Source organism: Echinops telfairi, unplaced genomic scaffold, assembly GCF_000313985.2.
Source record: "Echinops telfairi isolate 266 unplaced genomic scaffold, ASM31398v2 ScPeMD7_2291;HRSCAF=2852, whole genome shotgun sequence".
Taxonomy (NCBI): domain Eukaryota; kingdom Metazoa; phylum Chordata; class Mammalia; order Afrosoricida; family Tenrecidae; genus Echinops; species Echinops telfairi.
Window position 1 is genome coordinate 31,080,437 of NW_022106189.1, and position 16,260 is coordinate 31,096,696.

Here is a 16,260-nt window from a genome sequence, read left to right on the forward strand (position 1 = left end):
AGCGGCTGGCGAAGAAGAGGCCACTATTGAGGACCTTGAAGCAGCAGCAGCCACGGCAGTGGCAGCCGTAGACCCCAACGTCGTAAAGGATGTACTCGAAGTAGCCGTGCAGCTGGTCTTTCAACTTGGTGGCGGCCCGCTTGTCAAACACCTCCTGCAGGCACAGGAAGTCCAGGTTGGCGGGGAAGAAGGCGGAGATCTCGTGGTCAAAGGCCTCGTCCGGATGCCGCCTCTTGCGCGCAGCCGCCTTCTTCACCACTGAGGCCTTGTACAGCAGCTTGCTGTTGGCAGCCCCCGGCTCCCCACCGCCGCCGCTGTCGGCCGTGGCGCGCGCTTTCACCAGAGACTCCCGGGAGGCCGAGCGGCTGCCCAGGCTGCCCGAGTCCCCGTCCCGATGACCGTGGTTGGGGGTCTGGCCCCGCTGGCCCCCGCCGGTCCCGTTCTTGGCCTGGCTCCCCGGGGCAGGGTCTTCTGATTCGGGGGGCCGGCCCCCCTCCTCGCCACCAATGCGCACGATGCAGGCGTCCTCCAGGCCACCGCCATTGGCCGGTTCCCCGGAGGCTGGGCCGTTCACAGCCTCCTCGCTGGGCCGGCGCGCGCCATCACCTTTGTACTCCACAGAGGCCGTCCTCTTAATGCTGCCAGGGATGGTGCGGGCCACGCCATCGCTGCCCTGCGGGGACACCAGGCTGCTGAAGCTGGCCGCGCTGATGGAAGTATTGGTGGGAGAGTCGATGTAGATCTTGATCTGCGGCCGGCTGGCCCCATTGCGGATCCTCTGCCCGATCTCTTTGGCCCGGGCGTGCACGTGGAAAAGGTTGTTGAGCCTGGCCAAGGATTCCGGAAGGAGGCAGAGGTTGGCAGAGCTGAAGCAGAAGCTCTTGCCGGTGCCCGTACCCCTCCATTCACCAAGCAGGGCTGCGCCCTCGGCCAGGCCCTTGTCCTCCAGCCGCGAATAGACGTAGGGACGGCGGTAAGACTGCAAAGGTGACCAGAGGAGGAACCCAAGAAAGGCCAAGGGCAGAGTGGCCACCAGGAGGGCCAGGTAGACGGGCGTGAAGAGCAGGGTGCAGAGCAGCTGGAACCAGCAGCGGCAGTCTTTCCAGGGGCACGTGCAGATTTGGAGGGAGGTGAAGGATGCCAGGAGTCGGTCCAGCAGGCAGTAGCATGGGGAGATGAGGGCCCAGGACACAGCGTGCAGGGCGGACAGACAGCTATTGGGAAAGGGCGCTGTGTATAAAACCATCGCAGCTCACTGGGCGTGGCGCAAGGCCTGGCCTTCTACATGGTGTCTGTGGCAGCTTGGGCACGTCTGGGGGTGGGGCTGGGAGGGCAGCTGGAGAAGGCGTCAGCTCCTGCAGAGCTGGCCCGCTGGGTAGTCAGTGGCACGTGTCAGTCGGCCAGTCATGGTTAGCTCAGTGGGCCATCTTGGGCACTGGGTACCAGAGAACCTGCAGCAACAAAAGGCGGGTGGGCTATTAGAGATCTTCGGGGGAGGGCAGCTGTTTGTGCCTGGTGCCTGTTCGCCCCACTCCCATGGGTTTTGTCCTCGGAATAAAGCGTGTTGACATGTCTGCTCCTAGCAGACAACCTTGACCTTTTAATGTAATTGCTTGAAAAATGGCCTCTGGGTTCTGGAGCTTTGGGGGTCCTCTGGAGGCAGGTAGGGGCCCCAGGGGAGTGGCTGGGCCTGATTGGCTTCCAGCAGCAGATGGGAGAGTGACTCTGGGTCAGAGGTGCTGCAAAGCCTGTCACCTTTCACTGAGTGCCACCCAGACTGGAACTGCGGTGGGGGGGTGGCAACTTATGGTGTGGAGGACAGTGTGGCTGGCCAACCCTGGGATTGGGGAGCCAGGCCTACAACATCAGGCCAAGGCTGATAGGGCTCCCCCCTCCCCCCCCCAGCCCCGCCCCAACTCCCAGCAGAAATCCATCCCACTGAAAGTTCCAGGCATAGCCTGTCTCACCAACGTCTAGATTCAGTCCCTGTTCCTTCTGGGAGACACTCCCCGGGGGCTATTGGGTCTGGACTGAGCTTCAGCTGCTCTCTACCCTTGCCCTCCAAGATGTGGCCCCAGGGACCAGTCCAGGCACCCAGCTGCTGGGTCCCCAAAGCTGGGTCCTCCCCCTGGCACACCGGAGGGACTGGGAGTGGGCCCAAGAGCAGGCCTGGGAGTCCCACCTGCTAAGAGGTGTGCTGAATGGAAAATCAAGGAATGCAGCATTTGGTGTGTTTCCTGACCTTGGGGACCTGTGGGTGATGGCTCTGTGGCAAAGCTTGACTGAGCATAATCCTGAGGTCCGCTGTGGGCTGTACCCATGTTGCACCCAGCCTGACCCCGACCCTGCCTCCCTGCTCACCCATGCCAGGGACCTCGGTGTCCTCCCTCCCCCATCAACTGTTATTCCCTTCTGCCCCCGCCCCCTCCTCTGCACTGCTCCAGGACTCCACCATGCTTTCCACCATGTTGGCAGCCTCCTCCCATCAGGCTGTTCTTGACCGAGGGCCACAGGAACTTTCTCTGCCTGAATCGGACCCTGTCATAGCTGCCTCCAACCCACCGAGGGCCGCCCTCTGCCTTAGTTGCAACTCCTGGCCCCTCTGCCAGGCCTGCCCATCTCTGCTGCCCTGCCCCGTGTGGCTGCTTGACTCTACGATGCTGGTGTCCTGATTACCTGCCTGTTCTCACCCTCTTCCCAGCCCGGCTTATCTCCTTGGAGAAGACCTCCAGCTGCTCTTCCCTGCTGGCTTAGGAGGCTCCCAAGTCCTGGTGCCCTCCTGACTGGTCTCCATAGGTACAGCTGCCAAATGTTGACAGCATGCCCACCTGCCCAGCAGGCCTTGAGCTTCTGGAGACAGGGCCCACACCGCCTATTGCAGCTGTCTGTGGGCTGCACTGTGGGGGCAGAGAGGAGGAGAGGAGCGTATGGAGACAGACAGCCTTCCCTTGGGTCTGATGTGGGAAGCAGGGAGCTCTGTGACGTGGCTCCCATAGTAACCTTCTCCTGCGTTGACAGGTGGACTGCTCTTTCCAGGCTCAAGATGAGCCTACACCCTACACTGGTGGCTGCGTCCACTTTGGGGAATGAGTTTCACAGTGAGGCTGTCCCACAAGGCAGGCGGTGTACAGGGGTGGGGAGGTGGTGGGGAGGGGGACTCGGGATTCCAGGAACTGCTCTCTTCTGCCTGGGGCTCTGCCCCAGGGCAACTTGAGGGCCTGGACTATGAACTGCTCCTAAGCAGGTATGAGCAGGGCTGCCCCTGGGCGAGGAGGGCCCTCACCCTCACTTCTCCTGGCAGGGCCTAGGGAGTCAGCCCAGAAAGGAACTCTGAAGAGATGCCTGTGGCCTCCTGCCTCCCCTAGACCCAGTCAGTGGTGTCCACCCCTGCTAATGCCCGGGGCCCAGTCCTGACCTCTGAGAGCCCCTGACAGGGCTGACCTGTTTGCTACTTCTAGGATCCTGTGGATCCAGACCAGGCTATGGGGCGGCCACTAGGAGGCCCATTTTGTGACAGTCCTTGTGGCAGGCAGCTGGCCCTTCAGTGCACCATGTCCTCCCATCTGGGTCCAATGCTCAGAGGAGCTGTGTCCCCTGGCCTCCCACAGCACACTGCAACCTGGAGACAGCAGGGCGCACTCACTCACTCTTCCTTACAAATTCTCTCTCATTGCAGGTCAGGGCGCGTGGTCTCTCACTAGGGTGCACTCCCTCACTCAGCTGGGTGGGGAAACTCCCACCGACTAACTGTGGGGAGCGGGCCGGCTTCAGGCTCTAGTCTCTGCTGGCCCAACTGCAGAGTCTGTCCCCTTCAGCCTCCCTGGCGCCCTGCAGTCCCTGAAGTCAATACCAAGGCCAGGCTTCTGGGGTTACCTGGACATTGCTGCTGCATCACAGAACAGACCCATACCCCCTCTCCATGGCCCAAGGTCACCAGTGCAGCCAGCACCACTGTCACCTGAACTCCTACCTAGTCACAGCTCGCAGGCCACATGCCCAGGGCTGCACCATCATGGCCTTCCTGAGCACAGCCCCAATGTCTAAGAGGACAAAGTCTCGGCTCCTAATCGCCATCTAGAGACCCTCTTTGCATCCATCCCTCCCAGCCTGGCCTCCCTAGTGCAGACACACCTCAGTTCAACCCTGCCTCGCTCTACCACCCACCAGCCCCAACCCCAACCCCGGGCCCCCCACAGGCCTGGGGTACCTACCTTGCTCTCAGCCTAGAACACCCTTCCTTCCCCCTCATCTGTTTGTTCTTCAAACTTCAGGGCTGGGCTGAGATGTCACCTCCTCAAGGGGTCTTCCTTGACTCCACCAAGGCCGCCTGTGACCCTCCACACCTTCTTCACAAGGTACTGCTACCCTCTGCCAGGACCTGGAGCTGTCCACTGTTTGTTGGGGGAGATGACCAAGGAGGGACCAACTTGGTGTGGGGACCCTGATGCCCTCGGGGGTGGATTCAGCCCCTTCAAAAAGGGCTCTTCAGGGAAGCTCCCAAACCCAGGACTGAGGTCAGTCGGGACCTGGTCATTGTCCCCCTTGGACTGCGTAAGAGGAACGCTCCCTCTGTCAGCTGCCCTGTGTCCCCTTCATTCCTTCTGTGATCCCAAGAGCCCTGATCTTGCCTCTCCAACCTGGCCTGCAGGGACGGTGCATGAGTGGGCCTCCCGGAAATGCTTTTGTCCCCCATTCAGGCATCAGCAGGGCTTGAGGTGGCTGGGGCCCACTAAGGTGGTCCTCTGAGATGCGGCAGATCCTTGGCATGGGGTCCCCGAGCTGGCCACTCTGCTAGCTAGCCCAAGCCTGGGGCCACCTCTCAGAGGCCCTCACCCGCCCCTCCCTCTGCTGATACCCTGGGCAGGAGCAGCCTGGCAGGATGGGGCACTGTCCCGCCCTGCTCCTGTGTGATCCCTGCACTGCTGTACAGCCCTTGCTGCTGCCACCAGAGTCACAAAAGGACTGCCCCCACTAGCCTGCTTTCTAGGGCTCTGTGGTTAATTATTTTGTCTCAATGAATTGAAAGGAGGGTAAATAAACAACAACACACTAATTAGTCAGATCTACACTTTCCCAGCAAATGGGGAAGCTAGGCTCCCACAGAGAAGCTGGAACCTCCTCAGAGGTGCCCCTGCACCCAGCCACACAGCTTCCTTCCTGGCCTGGGTGCCTTCCTCACCTGGCAGAGCTGGGTTTGGTCAACTGTGTGAGACTCCCTCCTCACTCACCCCAGACCCACTTCTCTTCTTCCAGATACAGGGCTAGCCCCTTTGCCAAGCCAAGTTCACCGGGTCCCTAAAGGCCACATGCACTGAGCTTTTGCATCTCAGCCTCCCAGAATGCATTGCTCCCCAGATCTCTGTGTGTGTAGCTGCAAGGCTGCTCAGAGTGCCACGGTCTCTGGGTGCTCCTGACAGTCCCCCAGGTCATTCCTGAGCCCGGGGGCCAGTGTGGGGAGGTACATAGTGTCCAAGGGAGGGCTTGTGGAAGTCAGCTTTGCTGTCCCAGGGGTAGAGACCCCAGACTGGCTCCCTCACCCCAGTGCTCCTGCCCTCCATTCAGCTTGACTGACCCAAGTAAAAGCTGGGCACTAGGGTCATACCTCTGCGTCCTCATCTATGAAATGGGGGCAGCAATGGCAGGATTAAAGGCCACCAAGCCTGTAACAGTGTGGGCACCTTCCTTGTGGTCGGCCTCTGTGTGCTTCATTTGCTGGCCCTGGGCCCACAGAGGCTACCATGTTACCTTGGGTAGAGGGCCTGCCCACTGGCCACAGCTGCCCAGACTTTGGGCCCCTCCAGCTTCAAACAGCAGCCCTTCGAGGGCTCACAGTCCCCCGGTGGTTCAGGGGGCTGATGGGCAGGGCGGCGCGTGATAGCAAGCAGTTCCAGGATAGCTGTCTCGGGGCTCCTGCTGCTCTGAGGTTGCCCGTCTGCCGGAGCCAGCGGCCTGGTGTACTGGCCACCACAGCATGGGAAGGGGTGGGCTGTGTGTCTGAGAGGCCAGAACAGAGATGAAGCTCCTCCCTGCCGTCTACTGTCAGGCTGAGCTCAGGAGAGGGTGTCTTCAGTCATAGGGCCTGGCCAGGCCTGGACCCTTTGTGGGGACCTGCTGCTGGCATCAAGACAGCCATCCCACCTCCTAGCTCCTGTTTTTGATGTCCGGTTCCAAGGGGTGATGAGCCAGCTGAGGGACCAGGACCTGCCTGCACAGAGTCCCTGGCATCGGAGGTGGACGCTGATGTTGGGGAACAAAGCAGACGGTCTGTAAGACTGAGGCAAGTGCTGGCCTTTCTCAGGAGGCCTCTAGCTCCCCCCGGAACTCAAGCCTTGAGGAGCTTCTATGACTTAGGGTTGTGAGTTGCTCCCACTGGGTTCCAGCAGGGGGCCCCTCCCTCCTTCCTGCCTTTGGGTTCTAAGGCCTGCTGGGCCCTCTCTTCCCAGCATGGGGGCTGGGAGTTGTGGAGTAAATGGACCCCCTCCTGGTCCCCTTTGTGTCCCCAGCTCTTATATAAAGGGGAGCTGGGCTGAGCCCCAGGTTTCTGCACGAAAGGCCATACGGATTGCTCCAATCCAATTAGCCCAATGGGCCTGCATCCACCAGCGGCGCAGAGATCAGCCCAGCCTGTTTCTGCCTGGATGCTCCTCATCATCAGGAGGCGTTGGCATGGCAACGAGAGCTCTGTGCTGCTGCGACTTGAAGTCAAGTTGTGGGAGGATGGGAGGAAGACTGAAGAGGATGTCTTTCTGCATGTGTGGCTAGGTGAATCCCGAGAAGACTTGGAGGCTGGGCTTGCGCATGAGTGTGTGCTCTGTAGCAGTGGCTCCTTGTGGGCAGAGGTGTGCCCGGGGAAGCACATCTTCATCCTCAATCTGTCTCCTCCTCCTCCTGGAAGCCGCCGGGGTTGCCCTACCCTGCCTACATCTTCTCTGTCCTGTCTGCCCCACAATTATCACACCACTCAATCAGGTAACCCACCCCCACCCAGCCTGGGGGACCCTGACAAAACACCTCGTGGGCATACCGCCTGCCAGGGGTCCACTCTGCCACCTCTCTGGCTGTGGTAGATGTTCTTTGTCTGCCCAGTCTACTCCCAAGGGAGGGCAGACCAGGTCAGGCAGAGAATCACAGCCCCTGGATTTGGGTCATAAGATGGACCAAGCCAAGCTCTCTTGGGCCTCCTACTGGTAGGTGCTGGAAAGCGGCCTGCATATCTCCTGGGGTGGAAGTATGAAGGGAACAGGTTCTGGGCCCGTCTGGGGAAGGAAGCCAATCTCGAGGGAAACAGACCCAAAGCCAGGAAGGAGGGAGGACAAGTCCTGGCAACATGGCTGAGCTCTGGAGCTCCTTGTGCCTGAGGCCACTGCAAGCCTTTCTAATTCAAGAGCCAGTGAATTATTCTGTTTCGCTCTAGCCACTTTGAGTCGGCTTTCTGGCACTTGCCACCAACAAAATCCTGTTTAATATATACCAGCTTTGTGATCTTTCCGGTACTCTTCTGTGCTCCCTCGGGGCTGCCCACGGGGCAGAGTGGAGCCTCCCTGATGAGCCCTTCGAGACCTGATGACCTCTGGCGAGTGCCCTGCAGGGGCTGTTCCCATCGCAAGTCCTGTGGCGCCAGGGCTTCCTGCTGCCTCTTAGACAAGCATCTTGACTAAGGTGACCGGATTTTAACATTGGTAAAGCGGGACACCATTGATAAAACTCATATCCTGGCGAAATAGCCACATGGCAGCCAAAAACCGTGTACCCTAGCTTGTCGTGCATTCGTTCCAAAAATTGGGACTTTTAAAAAACACCGTGGGATGCAGGAAAAATTGTTGAAAATCGGGACATCTGGTCACCTTAGTCTTGACTCTTGTTGGTCCAGGTTGGTCAGACCCTGGCCGCGCTGCCAGGTATGTTTGTCGTGATGACGGCTGCCACAATAACTCACTTCCTCATTGAGAAGACCATCAGGATACAACCAGAGCCATTGAAAGTGGTTCTTCAGATGGTTGGGACAGTGTGTACCTGATCAAAGAGGGGTCCTGTGATCTCAAATCAGGGGTGAAGGTGGTGCGGGGGCCCCAAGGCTTCAGTCAGAGCTGTCTGCCACGGGCCACGTGTGCAAGCCCAACTACAGAGCTCCCCAGCAACCAGGTGCTGGCAGAGCAGCCATAGCATTTCCATATGCAACGTTCCCTGGGAGCTATCAATGCAGCGTATGTTTTCTGAGAATAGGAACTGGCTGTGCAGCGCTCTGTGACACTCCTTCAATCATCAGCCTTGGCATCTCTGGCAGAGCTCAGAACGTGCAGATGAAGCCGTGTCTTGCGTGCAAATCTGCAGCCAGGTTGGTGGTATGTGTGCCAGGGTACACTCACCAACCTAGTGCTTCTTACAGCAACCTCAGCATCCACATCCTGGCTTCAGGAATGCACAGCAGGAGCTGAATTTGAAGGGCTGGCTGCCCTGCCCAACACTGCCTGCCACTCTCAAACCATATTTGGTGCCCTGCCTGGCACTTTGAAACAAACCACCAGGGAGAAGGCTGGTGGGTAGGTGTCATCCAAACCCACTCCTGAGCTGTCCTGGGTAGCAGCTGCCCTCACTCCCACAAGAGCCTGCCTGCAGCCAGGATTGGTCTGCTTCGAGTCTCCTGGAGTCAAAACCCCATAGGGTTCCAGAAACTTGCTTTCAAGAAGGTTGAGCCTGGGGTGGCAGGGCTGGGCTGTGGGAGGTCTGAGAACTCTGCTCTGTTCACAGGGTCTTCTTATTGGCACTGCTGGGGAAGCCCCAGGGCAGCACTGTGGCCACGAGAAGAGGCTGCATACCTGGACTGACTCAGCAGGCTAGGTGCCAACAGCTGAACCGCTAGACAGCCCCTCCTCTCTCTCCCATCTGCATCAGTGCTGAGGCCTGTGTCTGAGCTGGCCTCACAAAGAGGTCCTGGGATGCTACAGCAAGCCAGGCCACCTGCCTCAGGTGAGGTCTTTGCTGTCCACGATGTGAGTGGAGCTGTCCACCTGGCTGAGTGACACCATCTCCACCCTTGGGACAGACTGTCCCCACAGTGAAGGCTAGAAGGAGACCCCTTCTCTCTGGTTCTCCAAATCTCAAGCCAGCCTCGGTCCCTGCAAAGCCCCTGCTTCCCTGACACAAGGGCTGATGTTAATGGCTCATGAGCTGAACAAGGCTTGAAACACACTTTGCTTAAGAAGAAATGACAGCATACTTTCTGTGGGAGTAGAGTTTTAACTGAAGTCTACAAAAGCTAGGATTTATGCAGACCCAGAAGCGCTGAACAGCATTTCAATGCTGTACGAACAAGGCTTGGTGAGACTGGCCTACTGAATGGTGTGCAGGCACTTTATGGCACCAGAGAACAGTTTAAGACAGCAAGCCTTCCTGAAATGGAACAGACTCTGCTAAAATTCTCCCGAAGGGAATCATTTCACATTCAGCATACAGTCTTCAATTCGGAGATCGTTTAACAAACTGAGTCCTAGAGGAGAATTTGTGTAGAGATTAACAAGCGAAAAAGAAGGCGGAAGAGGAATACAATCAAGTGTCAGCATCTCACTAACCTTCCTGCAGCCCTGGGCAACTGGCCTGGACCCAGGCGGGTCTCACTCACCCCAGACTGAACTAAGGCCCTCGTCCTGGGTCCTTTCAGAGCCTCATGTCCCAGGCCACTGCCATGAGGGGGCTTCCCACAGTTTGTGGGAGAATGCCAGTATCTTTTCATTCAAGGGCTTTTCTAAGCCCCCCATATGCTCAGGCCCACTCTTTGTATATGGCACCCTGGGAGCCTTTGACCCCCAAGAACTGTTGAGTATCCTCTCTGGGAGAGAGGATGCCGGGGCTGCTTGCTTGAAGAGGCCCCTGCGGCAGGCTGCCGGGTGCCTGCTCCTGTGTGGCTAAGTGGGAGGGGCTGCTGGAGTAGGCAGCTCATGGGAATAGGATTTAGAGATTTATCTGCATAAAACTGTGACTTAGTTATTTGTCCACCTCAAAGACTAGTGAGAAGATCATGGGGGATGGGGGTGGTCTACGGACTTCCAAACTCCAGCTAAGGCTGCCATTAAAAGTCCCTTCCTCAGTGCCAAGGGTCTTCTGGGGCTTTGGATTCCAAGGAAGCCTGGCCCCTCAGTAGTGGTAGTCCCACCTCTGTCTGCTGGGGGCTGTTGAACCCACACTTCTAAAGAGAAGGTGAGAACTCTTGGCTTTGGCTGTGGCAGGCTATGTGTACCCAGAGAGATGGTGTAGATGGTGACACAAAAAAACTTCCTCCACGCCGAAGACAGGCATCCTCTCTCCAACCCTCTTAGCCGACAGTGTGCTCTCCTTCTCTGCTGGGTTTGAGAATTTACCATTAGGAGGTTCATGAGGGAAGGAACAGGTTACAGTTTTTCAGTCTGGCCCCATACTTGCTGGAGCCTGCTTTCTAGGCCTGAGGTGGGATTGGCCCCCTGGTCATCAGGTGGTATCATATGACTAGTTCTGACCAATGAGTTGGGAGTGAAGATGACATGGATCACACTGACAGAGTCCCCTCCCTCCATCAGAGTTGGTGAGTACCCCATCAGCCTGGGTTCCTGAGTGAGGCTACATGCAGCTAACTCACATGCAGGGTGAGTGTGAGGAAATATTTAGGTTGATAAGCCATAGCCAATCCATCCTGACAAATAAAAGCCCTCTGATTCAGTATGACTGCCCAATTTACTACACACACACACACACACACACACACACACACACACACACACACACACCCCATTTTTGCAAACAGCCTTGTTTCCCAAGGAACATAGCCAGCTCTACCCCAGATCTAACCCTTTCCAAGAAGAGTCTGTGTTTTAAATAGCAACAATGATGTTCCTCTGCCCCGAACCTCGGCCAGGTGGGGGCTCACTCCTCCCGCCTCCTCAACATGTGCACCAGAAAGTGGATTCTCAGGGGCCCACATGTCACTCCCAGACAGGAGGCGAGCTGGGCCTTCACCTTTTAATTTTCAATAGAAACTGTCTGTACAGGGAGAGGCAGCTGTTGGGTGTTACAGGGAAATCAGGGTGCTCCCAGGAGTTGAGGTAGGCTCCCCAAGGGACAGGCAGGAGGCAATGTCAAGGGTGAAGTCAACAGCCTCTGCTTGATCTGGCTGAGAGGCTAAGTGTGGCCAGACACCGTGGGTAGTGCTGGCCGACAGGGACCCACCAGGGCTGGGGCGTGGAGCAGCTCAGCAAGGCGTGGGGGTGGGGTGGGGTTTCTCCACAGTCAGCGAGGTGAGTGGCTGCTGCTGGATGGATGACTGCTCGGAGTATGTCACAGCAAGGGCCCAGGCATCTCTGGAGACAGAGACTTTGCTTTCTAGACGTGTATATTTTTGTGGGGTGACCCCTGTGAGTGGGCATGAAAGTGGGGAAGTGGTGTGGGAGCAAGCAGTAAGCAAGGGAGGGGCTGTGAGCCCTGGCAGGTGAGAGCTGAGAAAGGGGTGGAGCCATTCCGGAAGTTCAGCCTGCCAGGGCCACGCCCCCATGAGCACAGGCCCACTAACCTCCTGACAGCAGGCAAGGAGACACCTGGGGTTGGGGGAGAGCAGCTGTGGAAAGGGGTCCCAGCAGACAATGGCAGGGCCAGAGTGGAAGATGGACACATTTACTTAGAGAGGGTTCCGGGTTGGGCTCTTTTCCCTTAAATGCTGAACATTCCAGCCACGCTGCGCAGCCTCGGGGAGCCTGGAGTAGTGACTCTTCCCTGTGTTCACAGTGGTAAGAACCCAGCCATGCTACCAGTGTCTTGTGTCCTGCCCTCCAGAGGGTCCAGTGCCTGACTGGCTGGGAGCTGGAGCCTATCCCAACCTCTAGGCTGCGGGCAGACTGGGAAGTGTAACAGTGGCATGGTGGGGCGCCTGGTCTCTACCTTTGTGAAAGGAGAGAATCACCATCAGCTGCACAAGGCAGCGGCATCCTCTCTCCAACCCTCTTAGCCTACAGCGTGCTCTCCTCCTCTGCCGGGTTTGAGAATTCACCATGAGGAGGCTCATGAAGGAAGGAACTGGTTACAGTTTTTCAGTCAGGACACCTTAGCTGTGCCCTCTGGCAGTTCTCATGACCCTTGGACCCCCTGGACCAGGCTGGCAGTCTCTGCCCCGCTTGGGTAAGTGTTACAGAACTCCTTAGCAACCCTAGTATGCGCTCAGCAGCACCCAACTCTGCCAGCAGAGTGAGCTTCCTGCACGAGAAGGTGTTCAGCTTTCTCAGGGTTAGAGAGCCAACTGTACTGGCGCCTGCTGGTCTGGCTCCACTGTCACCAACGCTCTGCTGCTGCTTCTAGCTTGCTTTTACTGCCTCTGGTGTCACAACATTCTGTCATCTGCATCTGGGTCCAAAGGACACACTCCGCGCTCATCTCTTCTTCTGGGTGATAGTGAGGCACTTGAAGCATGTCCAATCAAGTATGGGCTGAAGGTGGGATTACACGCTCTCCTTTCAATCATTACAGAACACAGCAGGCAAAGTAACCATCTAAGAACCACAAGTTTTACTTCCCATACCCCTGGGTTCTTTCTCTTACGAGGTGCCATGCTTCCATGAGCCTGGAATCATGGTGATAAATCCCGTGCTATAAACACGGTGAAGTAGGAAGTGAAACATGTGACTCTAATGTGACTTTGTTTATTGTCTGTCATGGCTGAAAGGACAGACACCTTACACAGAAAAAACAGACAGGGAAATGGGGGCTAGAGTGCCCATTTGGAATGGCTTGGGGCAAAATCCAGGCCTACTAAATGAGGTAGGAGGCCAGGGTCTCCTGGTTCTACCCAGCCTGAGGCCTAAGGCCATATGCACCCAGAAGAGAGGAAATGAAAAGGGCTATGTATGTGTCTGAATGTATTGCAGATGTTGATGTTTCTCCTAACTACTGTTGTATCTAAATAGATGACTGGAATGCATATTGAGTATTATAGATAACACTTCTCGGTGAAACAGCTTTATACAGCTTGCCCAGGGAGGGCAGAAGTCACCAGCCTGACCCAAGAGGTATGAAATGCTGGGGGCCAAGGGCTAAAAGAACTGCCTGCATCATTGAAAAGATGTCCAGGCTCAAGAGCTATGCTCTTAAGCTTTCCTGATTCTGACTTGTAATCTGTTACCTCCCTGATAAACCCCATAACTATGAGTTCTACATGGCAGTGCGCAAAGATCCCACCCAGAAGGGAAGCAGAGGGGGCTGTGGGAGGCATGGCTGGTGTCAGATTGGTAGGAAGATTGAAGAGAGGAGGCACACCTGATGTTTCCGTCATAGGAATCCTCCTCGGGCTGATGAGCAGGGGGACTCTTTCTCCCCTTCCTGAAGTTAGAAGACACTCCTGCCATGTCATTTGACCACCAGACTTTCTGGTAATGTTTTGGAAAAGATAATTTCCAGAACAGAGGTTCACACTTATGAGGAAGTGGCCTATTGCAGGTTCAACTAGATTTGCTCCAAGAAATAGGCCGGCAGAGGCTTGAGCTCTGTGACCGCCATCTGTTCCATGACTCCCTGCCCCTGGGTGCTGGCTCATCATCCCCTTATGTCTCTCCTGCCCTTTGGACCACTCTTTTTCAGAGTCCTTTGTTGTCCCCTCCTTCCTTGTCCACCTCTGAGAGTTGGACTTCCCCCTGTCCCTTCTGCCCTCTCTCAATTGATTCCTCATAGTTAATCTATTCCCAGGTGTGTGTCCTGACAGCTGATCCCATATAATTGACTGACAGCACTCTATCCTCTCCTCGGAGTTCATGCACTCCCCCTAAACCAGCTGTCTCCCGAGTATCCCTGGGCCTGACCCTTTTCCATTCCCCCACCTCAGCCTGCTCTTGCACCAAGGCCTGTGGGTTCTTCCTTCCTAAATCATGTATCTAGCTCCATGGCCATGTCCCCCTTGAACCCGCCTTCTCCCCAGCAGCATCCACTCAGTCTTCCTGAATCTGGCATCTTCTCCTTGGGCCACATGGCAACTGGTGGGATCTTTCTAAATTCCATACTACCTTGTTCAGTGTTCCCTAGGCTTCCACTGTCTCCAGGAAATGGGCCAAACAGGGCAGGGCAGGCTCTGCCCAGCAGCCTGACAGATCTCCATCCTCTCCTATTTCTGAAGCCTCAATACCCTTGGCTTACCTGGTGCCCTGCCACGCCGTGCCCTTCCACTTCTCCACCTCTTTGCTGCAGCGCTGCCTGCTAACCCTTACCTCCTCTGTGCAAAGGGATGTGACCTCAGTAGAGGTAAAGGTAGGGGGTGGGGTTCAGGGAGTCACAGTGGTGGTCTCTTTACCAAAACCCAGTGAGCCCTCAGAACTATGGCCCCCAGCATAACTAGAGGGCCTTTGATCTCTAGAGAGCTGGTTGTTTTTAGGCATTTATTGTACACACTTGCAGCCTGCATATCAGAAAGTCAACCTGGCCTTTACACTTGATCAGCTCTACCAGGCTAAAAATAAAAGAGTGAGGGAAGCATCCAGCTAGGCTTGGAAAGGCTACCCCTTGAAGGAAAAGAGGGGCAAGCCTTGCGTGTGGAGCCCTATGGGCCCACGTATCTGGTGGCATTTCCCAGGATATTAGCAGCTACTCGCACGGCTTCACTTTTGTGAAGTGCTGCTTTAGTCCTTTCTCTAGGTATTGAACGAGGAGTTCAGACCTGTTCCACAGACTTGAGTGTACTTGACACCCCCCTCAGAGTGCGACCCTCTAGGTGAGGAGAGTATAACCCCAGATTGCTTACCCCAGAGCTGCAGCAAAACCTTTTCCCCAAACGATCTCCCATAGCACTCCTTTATACAAGAACATTGCCAGGTCTCCCCTGAGGAGCTGCCGAGCTCTCTCACCCTCCTTGGTTCCCCAAATCTGGGTTTTACCTGAACAGGTGTTGCTAATGGCCTCCAGTCCTGCTTCTGTCCTTCCCCTGAAGAGGGAGCACCACCTCAGGTTCGGCCCTGAAAGGAGATGAGCAGACCTGAGTGGCCGTCACTCAAGCAGCAGGCTGTAGAGCCCAGCAGAGGTAGGGGCCCCACCTGTACCTGAGGCACTGCCACACCTTCCACGTCGCCAGACCGAGGGTGTGGGCCTGGCAGTCACTGAGGACAAAGTGCAGCTGGAGCAGGTGGGGGTGGTGGTTTCTGTGGGCAGACCAGGGGGGAGAAGAGGACTGACAGGTGGGGAGGGCTCGGTGGGAGGAAGGCCCAATGTTCTAGTGTGTGCGTGAAGAAGGGAGAAGGAGGGGTGCGCAGAATTCTGAGTCCAGCCGCAGCCTAGGCTTGATCTGATAGGCAGAGCAAGAACAATTGGAGCACTCCCTGGACCTTCCGGGAATCTGTTTCCAAGATACCTGGGGTGGGGCAGCTGAGGTTAGCCCTGGTGTGGGGGACAGTGGCTGCTGGGGGTGGGGGAGGAGGGGTGTTTAAGAAGAACCTGTGGGGTTTGGCAGAGAGAGTATAAGGGGAGGAGGGCAAGATAGGTTGGTGGAGGAGCTGTTCAGTAGGGACACCACAAGAACCCAACAGAGTGGTGGAGGGTGGAGGCCCCTGGACACATGCCACTGGCTCCCTGCATCCTTCAGCTCCCACACCCCTTGCTGACTTAGCTGGAGAATCCAGCCATTATGCCTTGGGCCTGCCCCAAGCTTCAGACTCTGCACCTGACACTGAGACCCCAGCCTGGGTTCAAGGTCGACTTCCTACATTCAGGGGTTGGCCCTGCTTCCTGATCCATGCCCAACCCCCTTGCTTTTGAATCTGACTGCCCCGCCCCCTGCCCCCTTCTAGTTGTAGGCCTGCCTTCAACACCTCAACACCCCTCTCCACCCACAGACCCGCAGGCTTCCTGACTCCCAAGTCTGGCCCTCCGCCCCTCTTGTTTCTCAGTGTGCCCCCCATCCCCACTGACTGAACCACTGCCAGGCAGAAAACCCTTTTAGCTGCCCCACAACCTCAGCAGGGCAGCCTCATTCCCTGACTCCTGCACACCAGGTCCCCTCCTTTTGGGGGAGGGGGGTACCAATTTTGAAACTTGCCCAAACTGGGAGTTTCAGAAGACTCTGAAAGCTACGTTTCACTCACGCTCCCTGACTCCACCAGGCCAGAAAGCCCATGGAACGTCTGACAGCAACAGCCCCCTCAGGCCAATAGGGGGCTCCCTTCTGAAAAGTGGGGCTCTAAGGAGACAGGCTCCAGCCAGCAGTTGAGTGGCCCTGAGCAAGCCTTTAACCTCTGAGCCCCGGGGGCCCTTCCCTGTATCCCTGGAGGT

At 56.8% G+C, this 16,260-nt stretch overlaps 1 protein-coding gene across 1 annotated transcript in view; it reads right to left on the bottom strand.

The window, feature by feature from the left end:
* The window catches only part of SMPD3 (sphingomyelin phosphodiesterase 3), a 23,264-nt gene extending 8,311 nt beyond the window's left edge, over positions 1-14,953 (bottom strand). Inside the window, exons 1-2 of the mRNA XM_004704820.2 lie at positions 14,874-14,953; positions 4-1,451 (exon numbers count right to left, since the gene is read on the bottom strand). Coding sequence (XP_004704877.1) covers positions 4-1,246 — 1,243 coding nt within the window. The 5' untranslated portion in view covers positions 1,247-1,451; positions 14,874-14,953. The remainder of the gene's footprint in view (positions 1-3; positions 1,452-14,873) is intronic.
* Between the last annotated feature and the right edge of the window lie 1,307 nt (positions 14,954-16,260).